The sequence below is a fragment of the Podarcis melisellensis genome (assembly GCF_964234715.1).
Source record: "Podarcis melisellensis genome assembly, chromosome: 18".
Classification (NCBI taxonomy): Eukaryota; Metazoa; Chordata; class Lepidosauria; order Squamata; family Lacertidae; genus Podarcis; species Podarcis melisellensis.
Window position 1 is genome coordinate 11,809,739 of NC_138536.1, and position 12,334 is coordinate 11,822,072.

General features: G+C 46.3%; 1 protein-coding gene and 1 long non-coding RNA gene across 2 annotated transcripts in view; both read left to right on the top strand.

Moving 5' to 3' along the window:
• MEF2B (myocyte enhancer factor 2B) overlaps positions 1–1,324 on the top strand; it is a 38,232-nt gene extending 36,908 nt beyond the window's left edge. The window contains exon 9 of the mRNA XM_081896018.1: positions 5–1,324. Coding sequence (XP_081752144.1) covers positions 5–173 — 169 coding nt within the window. The 3' untranslated portion in view covers positions 174–1,324. The remainder of the gene's footprint in view (positions 1–4) is intronic.
• An 8,843-nt stretch (positions 1,325–10,167) lies between these two features.
• The window catches only part of LOC309361013, a 51,282-nt gene continuing 49,115 nt past the window's right edge, over positions 10,168–12,334 (top strand). The window contains exon 1 of the long non-coding RNA XR_014164289.1: positions 10,168–10,789. This is a non-coding gene — a long non-coding RNA (uncharacterized lncRNA). The remainder of the gene's footprint in view (positions 10,790–12,334) is intronic.

Sequence of the window (12,334 nt, forward strand, 5' to 3'; positions counted from 1 at the left end):
GGTGCGCCCGCCCTTCGCTCGCTGATGTCCCCATGGACCTACACTCCCGAGACGACTACGTCAAGGCTTACCATTACTCTCTCCTCCTCTCCCGCCCTCTGGCAGACGAGCAGAGGCACCCCGGCGTTCCCACACGTCGCCCACAACCTGCTATGGATGAGTGGCAGAGATAGTGGCATTCTCAGCATGTTCACATGTACGGATGGAGCCAGGGAGCATCTGCCTGAATGTGGTTGTGTGAATGTGCGAGAGCCGACTTTCTGTGGCCTTGAGCGTTCACAGGGAGTTTTCTCCAAGGAGTTGGGGGAGCAAATTATCCCAGATTTGGGGGAGCAGGCTAGTTTCTCACACGTACAAAATAAAAACAGTGCCAGTGGGTTGTTTAGCCAATGATAGTCTACACTGAGTAGACCCATTGGCATTAATACAAATAAGTAATTCATGTCATTTAATTGCAAGGGGTTTCAGCCAATATTCGTCCTCCTCAGAACAGATCCTTTGAAATGAATCGATATGCATAGCTGTTAACGTTTCCCTTTTTTTAAAGGGAAATTCCCTTATTCTGAATAGGATTCCTCGCAAGAAAAGGGAAAAGTTGACAGCCATGTGATATGGCTCACTTTGTTCTATTAATTGCAGGGGTCGATTCTGAGTAGGAAGTTGTTGGATGAAACCCAGTGGATTTACTCTGAGTAGCCTGGACATTTTGCCTCTTATCTCAGCTCCGGCAAATGTTAGAAATGTGCTCCCAATTTTAAAATGAAAGCTGGGGATTTGGAGGTTACAGCTCATGGGGAGATGTCACTTCCCCTCCTTGCCCCCCCCCCCTCGTGGGCACCCATAGGTGGGGCAATTTGGGAAAGCAACTGAAAGAAAAGATGGGATTGTTGTTTCCCCACTGCCTGTTTCATCTAAATCTCCAGAGACTTGGGAGGAAAGTCCCCCCTCGAAAAAAAATAAAAAGGGATTGACAGCAGATTCCAGGATTTATAAAAGCAAATTATTTCACCCCGTTGTGTATAAATCACTTGCGAAATTACTGGCAGCAAGCTCTGGCGAGGTCCCCTGCCTTAGAAAAATGGTTGAGAGGAAATCCACAAAGGAGAAGGACTATCACTGGCAGCTAAATGGAACCTCACTGTGCAAGGGCAGTATACCTCAGAATACAATGGACGATGCCTTTGGTAAGTTTTCTTGTTTTTGAGATAAGAGGGAGAAGACCAGGGAGCCAGGAGGGGAGTCCTCGAACCAGGGCCAGTTTGCAACACGGCGAAGAGATTGCACCCCTCCCAAAAGTAAATAAATAAATGACTGAACATGTAAATCTTGAGCATTGCAGGTGTGTCCTGCATTGGAGTCCGTGGATGTAGCAAATAAACAAATGTCTTGTGCTGTGGGGAGAAAAACAGGTAAGCCCCACCCCACATAATCACATGACGCAGCAGGCACACACTATTTGGATGGCAATTCACGTCAACTTTGGGGGTGTGCAGACCCCCCAAATCTTTTATTGGGGGGCCGTTGAAGGGACCTCAGCCCCTAGGAGTTGGCTCCTGTGCACAGAAGACAAAATCAGGATTGAATATTACCTTCACAGACCTGGGTAAAAAGTAGCAACATGAGTTTCAACAGGGATAAATGTAAGGTTCTTCACTTAGGCTGGAATGCACAATATAAAGTGGGGGACACCTGGCTTGCGAGTAGCATAAGGGGAAAGGATTGAGGGGTCTTGGTGGACCACCAGCTTAATGTTGAGTCCACAGTGTGATGCAGCAGCAAAAAAAGCTAACGCCATTCTAGGCTGCATCAATAGAGGTCTAGCGTTCAGATCAAGGGAAGTCATAGTCCCACTCTGTTCTGCCTTGGTCAGACCACACCTGGAGTCCAGTGTCCAGTTCTGGGCACCACAGTTTAAGAAGGATGTTTAAGAAGGAGACCAAGATGATCCAGGGTCTGGAAACTCAGCCTGCTTTCAAAGGAAGCGATGAACACCAAAAATGCATTTATTGAATATCTTGTTGTAAACCTCTTTGAGGTTTATTTAAAACAATAAAGAGGTGTGTAAATGTTACGAAATCAATTCCACCCCCTAAAACCTTGGGTGCACACCTGGAAAAATGACAAAGAGGAGAGGGGATTTGACCAGCCAATTGCCTGGAATAATAGCAGGGCATCTCCTGTTTTCTAGAGAGGGTTTGCTGATTGCCATGCTATCATTAGCATATATGCAAATTGGGCCATTCCTAGACTGCACAATTCTTGGCTGGGGGTTGTTTACGTGAAGTCTGGGTTTGCTATGGCAACCGGCGGGTTTTGAATAGAACCAAAGAGAGAGGTTCACAGTCAGGGTAGTGTGTGTGTGTGTGTGTGTGTGTGTGTGTAAGTAAAAGAGGAACTGTGAGGTTGAAATCCTATTTGAAAAACAATTTCTGCATAAATGCATTACGTACATCGAAGCTAAAACTTGCTATCAGTACTTCATCTGTGGTTTTGTTTTTAATTTTAAATGATACCAAATCTGGAACATAAAAAGCTGGTTTCCATTCTGAGTCAGGCCATTGGTCCAGCTACCTTAGTATGGCCTGCACTGACTGGCAGCATCTCCTTGGAGCTGTGGAAGGGACTCTTTCCGCAGGCCGGCCTGGAGTTTCAAAAGTGGATTTCCCCCTAAAGATTAGGAAGGACTTCCTGCTAGTCCAATCTGTTCCACAGTAGAATGGAAGGTGGGGAACTCTCCTCTATTGGATATTTTTTAACCAAAGGCTAAAGATTCCCTGAATCTGTTGTGGGTTGGACTAGATGACCCTTTGGGGATCCTCTAACCTTGTTTCTCCATTTCCAAATTTGATCCATTAAAACACCTACAATTAACCAACCAGAGTGTCTTTAACCGGCAAATAGCCCTGATAGAATTTTTTTAATTATCATTTGTTTTGTTTTTGTTGAGGCTGAACTGAATGCAAAAGGAAAGTTGGCAGATTTGAGGGCTTTAAATACGATCAAACAATTTATATCATCAACATAAAAATGGGTGGAAGCCCTCTGGTACCCTGACCATTGAATACAATTGACATTTTGTTTTTTAAAGAATATGTTGCTAGTCCACATTGTCAACATCTTAAGATAATGAACACAATGAGACGTTGTCACAGCAGCAAAAGAGCTCAAGTCTAAATAGAAACAGCCTGGTTAGAGTTTGGACTAGGACCTGGGAAATCATAAATTGGCCATAAAGCTCTGTGGGTGACTTCTCAGCTGAGCCTCCCTTGCAGGGGGGTTGTGAGGGTTAAATGGAGAGGGGGAGAATCCTGTACACCTTGAGCTCTTGGGAAGAAAGCTGGGGAACGTGGTTGGCATCTGCCTGTCTCGAGAGACAATGGAGTGTGCCTCCGGGGGTGAAGTCAAACAACTGTTAGCAGGACCAAAGTGGCCTCCCCAGAGCGCAAGCCTGGGCCATGTTTCTGGAAGGCCTGGGCTGCCCGGATGTCAAGAAGGAAAGCAGAGCAAGACGTTGGGCACCGGCTTGGGAGTTGCCAGAAGGAAAAGACACCCTCCAACCCCCTTAGGGGCCCCAGTCTGGATTTGTGTAGGGTTTAATCCCCCCTTGTGGGGGGCCAAACTATTTTTTTTGGGGGGGGAATGAACAAATTCCTATGCCCCACAAATAACACAGAGATGCATTTTAAATACAGTGGTACCTTGGGTTAAGAATTTAATTTGTTCCAGAGGTCCGTTCTTAACCTGAAACTGTTCTTAATCTGAGGTACCACTTTAGCTAATGGGGCCTCCCGCTGCTGCCGAGTGATTTGTGTTCTCATCCTGAGGTAAAGTACTTAACCCGAGGTACTATTTCTGGGTTAGCGGAGTCTGTAACCTGAAGCATCTGTAACCCAAGGTACCATTATAAAAGCACACATTCTACTCATGCAAAAACACCAGGCATGCCCCACAAATAACCCAGAGATGCATTTTAAATAAAAGGACACATTCTACTCGTGTAAAAACACGCTGATTCCTGGACTGTCCGCGGGCCGGATTTAGAAGGTGATTGGGCCGGATCTGGCCCCCAAGCCTTAGTTTGCCTACCCATGATTTAATCCTTGGCCTTTGCTTCCCAGAAGAGATCCCACAAGGCAGTGGAGGTTTAGTATTAGAGTTTTCCTTCTGGCTGGGCTCCCTTCCCAGGTGGACGACCCCACCTGCCCCTCACTCCCCTCCATAGCACATGCAGAAAGCGCCTTCTTGACCACTGGACCCCCTCTTGGTCTCGTCCACTCCCTCCATCGGAGCCTGGTTTCGCATGCAGGGGAAGCCCCTGACTCACAGAGGGTTTGAGACCTCACCCGATTTAGCCAGCCAATCAAAGCTGCTCCCAGGATTGTGGCCGCTGTTGCCTGCTGACAGCGTCTGGGAGCCACAGGTGAGAGTTGGGTGCAGGTGGGGACCAAAGGTGGACAAACTACCCCAGAAGGAGCACAATGTGTCTCCCCCCCCCCGGGGTACTACCGTTCCCCTAAACACCCCATGCACCTTGTTTGGAAATAAGTGTTCTAATAAAATATGATTTCTTCAGGAGGAATTCCCTTTGAGACTTTCTAACCAAACTCAGTGCAATATTTGGAGTGAATTAAGCCAGAATGAGCTTGGACCAATGTCCCTTTATCCCACTAGAGGTCGCTGATTTCAACCAGCAATCTGAACTGGCCAGTGAATGAGGGAGTTTTGCTTTGGATTACTAAATCATTTGAATATTTTAAGGCAGGTTGAGAGGTGAGGGGTCTTCCAGCCACCAATTGGGGACAGGTGGGCTGCTTCTATGCAGATTTTAATGTCACACACCCCTCTTTTCATCCATCAGCTGTGAATATATTGATCTAGCTCCTCCTCAAATTCTCCCAGTCAGTAGACTCTAGATACCAGACTTTTCAAGTCTTTTTAATTTGCTGGTTTCTCAGCCTTCTACTTTTATTTTATGCAGCTTTGTTTCATTTGATGGTAAATTTTATTGCCACAGGCCGCATTATCGATCTTATAAAATCATAGAATTGTAGAATTGGAAGGGACCCCTGGGGTCATCCAGTCCAACCCCCTGCAATGCAGGAATCTCAGCTGAAGCATCCATGACAGACGGCTGCCCAACCTCTGCTTAAACACCTACAAAAGAGTAGAATCCACCTTCTCCCAAGGAAGTCTGCTCCTGTCGAAAGGCTCTTATTGTTGAAAGTTCTTCCAGATGCTGAGTCAGAATCTCTTGGTTTTTTCCTCTTATTTCATGGTAAACCTTAACTGTGATTTTATCTCTATTGCATTTTTCACAGGGCACCTCATTGTACACACCTTAGAAACCATAGAATAGCTCAGTCAGCAGAGCATGAGACCCTTAATCTCAACGCCATGGGTTTAATTAATAATAATAATAATAAATTTTATCTATACCCGCCCTCCCCGGCCAGAGCCGGGCTCAGGACGGCTAACACCAGAAAAATTACAGTAGAAAAATAATAGGAAAAAACCCCAATTTAAAATACAGGTTAAAATGCAATTTAAAATGCAGCCTCATTTTAAAAGAAGCCCATAGATCAAAACCATAAGGGGAGGGAATCATAAGGGTCAGACTGAGTCCAAACCAAAGGCCAGGTGGAACAGCTCCGCCTTGCAGGCCCTGCGGAAAGATGTCAAGTCCCTCAGGGCCCTAGTCTCTTATGACAGAGCGTTCCACCAAGTCGGGGCCAGTACTGAAAAGGTCCTGGCCCTAATTGAGACCAATCTAACCTCCTTGAGGCTCGAGACCTCCAAAGTGTTATTTGTAGACCTTAAGGTCCTCCGTGGGGCATACCAGGAGAGGCGGTCCTGTAGCTTTGAGCCCCACGTTGGGCAAAAAGATTCATGCTCCCTTCCAACTCTGGGATTCAGTTATTCTGCTGTTCAGTGCTCTATAGATCATTGAAGCAAATAACAACTGTGGGATCACATTTTCCTAGGAATCAAGTTTCTTCTTGTTGTTGTGACTTGGGGCGGCTTTGCAATGTAACAATAACCCATTAGAACACAGGAGAAGATAATGCAGGTTTACTTGGGGTCTTACTACCGAGGAAGGCTGCAGGGTGTTGGACTAGATGACCCTTGGGGGCCCCTTCCAAGTCTGTGGTTCTATGATTTTATGATTCATAAAGGATGGGGGACACCTGGCTTACTAGCAGGACATGTGAAAAGGATATGACAAGAAGGAGGCGAACAGAGCCATGCAGCGATGCGACAGCATCACCTCTGCACCTGGAGTAACTTGACTGTCCCAGTTTAGCTCAGCAGAGACATTTAATCCCTGTAATGAAGCTGCCTGTTAGTGGGAATTGACGGAGCAGAGACTCAAACAGGGGTGCAACCAGCAAGCTCCTCCGGGGGCAAGCAAGTCAACTCCCTCTCTGTGGGGGCTGCAGATGAAGACTCCAGTTTGCATCTCACACCAAATTGGGAGGGGGAGACAGAATCGGGATTCAAGATGACCTCAGAAGATTGGCGAACTGGGCCCAAGCTAGCAAAATGAATTTTAGTAGGAGCAAATGTCAGGTTCTGCACTTAGGCAGGAAGAACCAGATGCACAAATATGGGATGAGGGACACCTGGTTTGCTAGCAGCGCCTGTGAAAAGGACCGAGGGGTCTTGGTGGACCACAAGCTGAACATGAGTCCACAGGGTGATGCAGCGGCAACAAAGGCTAACGCTATTCTAGGCTGCATCCAGAGAAGTCTAGCGTCCAGATCAAGGGAAATAATAGTCCCACTCTATTCTGCCTTGGTCAGACCACAGCTGGAATACTGTGACCAATTCTGGGCACTGCAATTTAAGAAGGATGTTGACAAGCTGGAAGGTGTGCAGAGGAGGGAGACCAAGCCTGATGAGGAGCAGTTGAAGGAGCTGGGGATGTTTAGCCTGGGAAAGAGACTGAGACTGAGAGGAGATAGGATTTGGAGATCCAAATATATGAAGGGCTGTCACATGGAGGAGGGAGCATGCTTGTTTTCTCCTGCTCTGGAGGGTAGGACTCGAACCCATGGCTTCAAGTCACAAGAACTGACTAAACATCAGGAAAAAACTTTCTGAAGCAAATGTTGTTAGACAGTAGAATGGTCTCCCTCCTTGGAGATTTTTAAGCAGAGGTTAAAACTGTAGCAGGAAACCCCCCCCCCCCAATCATCCAGTTTGTACAAACTTCACACACACTCACACTCACACACTACATACGCTACGCTTCTGTTATAAATTCATAGAAAATCAACCATACATCGGATTTGCACTGTTCCACTTTTATTTTACTCCATGAAGGAAGGACTACAAAATGGGGACAGTTTGATACAGGGCACCCATAATCCCTTCACCGTCTCAGCACATACACAGGAGCCCTGCCCAGTTGCTATGCCAACCCTGATGGTCCTAGACAGAAGACCATCAAGATCACAAAGAACTTGCATATGGGAGTGGATTCAGCATGGACTAGAACAAAGGACAATAATCAGCTGTTCCCTCTGGGGACAGGAAACTGCAAACTCCCCTCTGTCACCTGGAAAGTGCTCATGGGGAGGGGGAAAGGGGGAACCAGCCAGGTGACAGGACACTCAGGTTACCTCCACAACTCCCCCCTCAACCCCTCCTTTCTGTGATGTATGTATGATGTTTCTGGGAGTGGGCTTGATCTACAGGGTGGCAATTTCAAACTTTTATAACTTTTTATAAACTATTTTTCTGGGCCTTCCTCTCTCCTGCAAGTGAGGGGAATACCCTGTTGCAACAGTTCAATAAAGGTCAAGTCTACAGGCTGCTGTTTTGCTCCAAGTTATCCTGGTTGGTGTCTTTGTTTTGTCCAAGGGAGCCCTCGGGTTTTTCCATTAACAGTTGGAATTCTGTGACCAATTCTGGGCACCACAATTTAAGGAGGATGTTGACAAGCTGGAAGGTGTGCAGAGGAGGGAGACCAAGATGATCAAGGGTCTGGAGACCAAGCCTGATGAGGAGTGGTTGAAGGAGCTGGGGATGTTTAGCCTGGGAAAGAGACTGAGAGGAGATAGGATTTGGAGGACCAAAATATATGAAGGGCTGTCACATGGAGGAGGGAGCATGCTTGTTTTCTCCTGCTCTGGAGGGTAGGACTCGAACCCATGGCTTCAAGTCACAAGAACTGACTAAACATCAGGAAAAACTTTCTGAAGCAAGTGGTGTTAGTAGAATGGTCTCCCTCCTTGGAGATTTTTAAGCAGAGGTTAAAACCTAGTCCTAACCCCTGGTGCAGGGTTTGGGTCTAGATGACCCCTGGGGGTCCCTTTCGACTCTACAATTCTATGATTCTGTTATGCTAAACTCTCTTACTTGGGACTAAGCAATTGATCTCAGTTGCTGATAACCAGCTAATGCTACTAGGAAGTAAGACTTGTGGACTCCAATGGCACTTACTCTCCAGTAAGTTGAGTTAGGATTTGCAGCCCCAAAGTCTGCCCACTGAAACCAACGTTCCTTAATAGATTTCCAGCGAGTCGACTCTTGAGTAGGACCGACGTTGGCAAATTCGGGGGGGGGGTGTCTTCAAAAAGCAGCCATGCATAGGATTACACTCCATGTCTTTTTATTTTCTTATCATTCTTATTATTTTTATTGTCATTTATTTGTATAAATCCATCCGTAGATCTCAAGGCCTCAGAAGCCTGGGCAAGGAAGGGGGAAGGATAAATTAACTTTAATTAATAGAGGCAAGGAGATAGTCCTGTGGGTTTCTCACCGCTGCCGATTTTGGCATATTTTAACTTTTTAAAGTAAATAAAAATACTTATCCTGGACTATCGTAACTGAGAGAATGAGTATATGTACCCCAACTTCTATAGTTGCCCTATCGCTTGTTTAGCATGCTCTACCTATTCAGTCTGTAGGTGCTTTCCCTATATGCTGGTCTATGGCCAGAATAAAGATTTTGATTTGATTTTATTTTTTTTTTAAAAAATAAAGCTCGTATTTCCCTTACCCAGGGCTTTCCCCTCCGTGAATACACATGCCTGCAGTGATGTGTTTGTGTGTGCGTGAAATAAATCTTTAAAAATAAAATAAAATTGAGCAGCCTATCCAACGATGAGGGCGTGAGGACGTCATGCCTTTGCGTGGTAAAATATGAAGAAAACCCCTCTCTTCTCCTTAAAAGAAAAGGCGGGGGAGATTTCTGCAATTGTAATATAGATTTATTGAGGAGTTGGGGAGGCAGCACCAAGTACCCCTCTTCTCAATTTCGCAGGGACTACAGCCATATATAAATATATATTCCTCTTTTTTATGTAGCAACAACACCCGGCTCAGACGTCGCTAACCCCACGTAACTCCTCCTCCCTCCATCACATCTCCCAGAATTGCTCCCTCTCTCATTTCAGAGGCTTTCCCGGATCTAAACCCTGCGCCTCTTTGCGGTGAAGCATCCTTGCTAAGCGGGGGGAGATTGGCAGAGAAGCAGTATCTTTCTCCAGAAAGCATCTTAGCATGATTTTTCTCTGGGCTCAAAAGTGGTACCCAAGTTGAAAGGATGCGGCTGAATCGGATGGCTCTGGGAGGGATACCCGGAATTATTACACAACACGCGCGCTCCTTTGAGCGTTTGATGGCTGGAGAGCTGGACTCTAGGATATCTGGCCATTATTATTATTATTATTATTATTATTATTATTATTTATTATTATTATTATTATTATTATTATTATTATTATTATTATTATTATCTTTTCTTTCCAGCGACCACCTCAAGAAAAGATGTGTGCGCGCGCACCCCCATTTCAATTTAAAAAAAAAAAAAATGAGTGGCGCTGCCTCCCTCGCTTCTTTTAACCCTTCAATGCTTCCCCCTCCCTGGAAGTTTTTGAACTTGAAACTTCTCCAGGACCCTCTGACGCCCCCACCCCCCCAGTCCACGCCTCGTCTCCTTCTGTGCTCCTCTTCGGAATGAATCCGTAGCGCTGAGCGCCTCGTATATTTTTCCTGAGTTGTTGCTTTATTTTCCCTTCCCTCCCCCCCCCCAGCCTTCTCTCTTGCAGGGCGGGGAAGGTTTTAAGGAGTCCTGATTGGTGAGGTGCGCGCCCCCACCCCTCTATTTTCGGGAGCGTGGGAGGGAGCTCCCGGATGGAAAAATATATATATTCCTAACCCCCCGCCTCTTTTCAGTCCATGCAGCGTCCAGGAGTACAATTGGGTTCTTTTCAAACTGCAGACAATGCCCTCTTGGGGAGGGTCTTTATTTGGGGGGGGGAAGAGTTCTCTGTTTGGTTTGCAAGACACGTTGGAAGGTGGTTTGGGAAAGGGGGGCAGAAAAGCCCCCCGCCCAGTCCAGCCTCAACTCCCCCCCTCCCCATTTCCTCACGCCTTGGATCTGTGAGAAAATTTGTCTGGATTTGGAAAGGGGAGAAAAGGGGGGGTGACCCGTCTCTCACACCCACCACCCCCTCTCCTCCTTTTGCAGCCCAGCCAAGCAAAAGCAACCACCGATATATATAATTTTGGGGGGAAAGAAAACTTTGCAAAGCATGAGGCGCTCTGATGAAGTTTTGGTGGGGGTTTTTTTGGCAGGGGGAGGGAGCCTCTCCCCCCCCCCCGCATTGCAAAAGAGGCTGGAATTTCTTAGCTCCTTCGCAATCCCCCTCCTCACCATTCCCATCCTCAAGGAGGTTGGAATATTTGCACTTCTCTTCCTACCCCTCCCCCCCCCCCAAATATATGCTTGGCTTTGCAAGCAGACCGAAGGAAGAGGCGCGCCCGAGAAAGCGACCAAGTAAGTGCTGGAATTTATTTACTTTTTACTCTGGATTTTTTTGGGGAGGGGCGGGGGAGCGAGGGGAGATAACCTGGGGTGGAGGGGAGCAAGGAAAACAATGGGGCGTGTAATGGGAAGTGCTGAGGGTCTCGATCCAGCTCAAGTTCAAGCTCTTTGGAGACCGCGCCAAAAAACCAAATTAAATTATTGCTCTAGGAGAGAAAAAAGCGTGAGGTTTCGGTCCTATGCACACTTTACCCGGGAGTAAATCCTGCTGCGCTCAGATGGGCCGGCTTTTTCTTGAAACAAGCCTAGCCAGAAGACGTAAAACCTGAACAGTATTTCCTCACTGACCTAAGGAGAAGGAGACACGTGTCAGGTGTGGCTGTTAAAAGACCCCCGTCGCTTTCCCCCTCGGGTCTTTCTTCTGAGTAGACCCGCAGAAAAGGTTCGAGTGAGCTAGATCGACCCACCCGCAGCGACACACAGCTTCTCCCTCTGTGTTAGGGGAAGCCAGAGGAGACAATATACCATTTTAAATTAATTTTTAAAATTAAAAATATGCATTGTGGCATCAAGTTTCGCTTTGGAAGCATCTCTGGCAGAGACCTTGATCCACTCAGAGTTTGTTTTCTGCAGCCCAGGTTTCTATGGATTGGTTTTGCAGCTGGGCAGCCAGTTACTATTAAAACCCCTAAGCGTCCCGTGCATTTGAATTCCCGCTGTTTCCAAGCCCCCTCCCACAGAAAAAACACGTGTTTGTGTGTGCACACGCGCGCGCACCTCCAGCTCAGAAAACACACCATGCGCATCTGAGGAAGTGGACTCACTTTCTACTCCACAAAGTGTATATATCCCATAATTAAAGGGGTTAAAGTCTGAGGATGCCCGCAAGTCAAACTCTGGCGCTGATGCATCAACAGGCATCAATTTCCTTCCTCTTCTTTTTATTTTTTCGATTTTTTTAAAATTAATTTTCACAAAAACATAAACAGACCCCAAAAAAATTCCTTCCTCTTCTTTGTAAATTTATTTTCAAAAACAATTCCGATTTTTCAGATGCAATGTGTCAAAATGCAAAACCATAACAACTGTATTTATTATGAAATCTGCGGAAACTTTAGCCAACGTTTGGTTTTCGAATCCTGCATTGTAAGCACTCTCCTTACACACAAAAAATCATTCTATCTCCCCACCCCACTCCGCTTCTTTTGATGGTGGTCGCAGAGGACCTGACTGCAAATAATCAAAGTTAAAAAAAACATTATTTCTGATGAATGGCAAAATTATTAATTTTTTAAAAAAATGTTTTTAAAAGCTTCTCCCAGCTTTTCCAAACTAGTTGGCTGATGATTTAAAGCACTGGAGTGGGGTGTGTGAGAGAATAGATTGGATCATTCCTGGAAGCTTTCATGAAACTCGCCGCCCCCCCCGCCCCCCCATCTCACTCTCTTGTTTGAGCATAGAAATGCTGCTTCAATTCTTATGGAAATTCAGAAAGAGCCCCATGCTGTTGAACTTGACGTCGTCTGTGCTGGTTATTAATGCGCTCTCTCTCTTCGC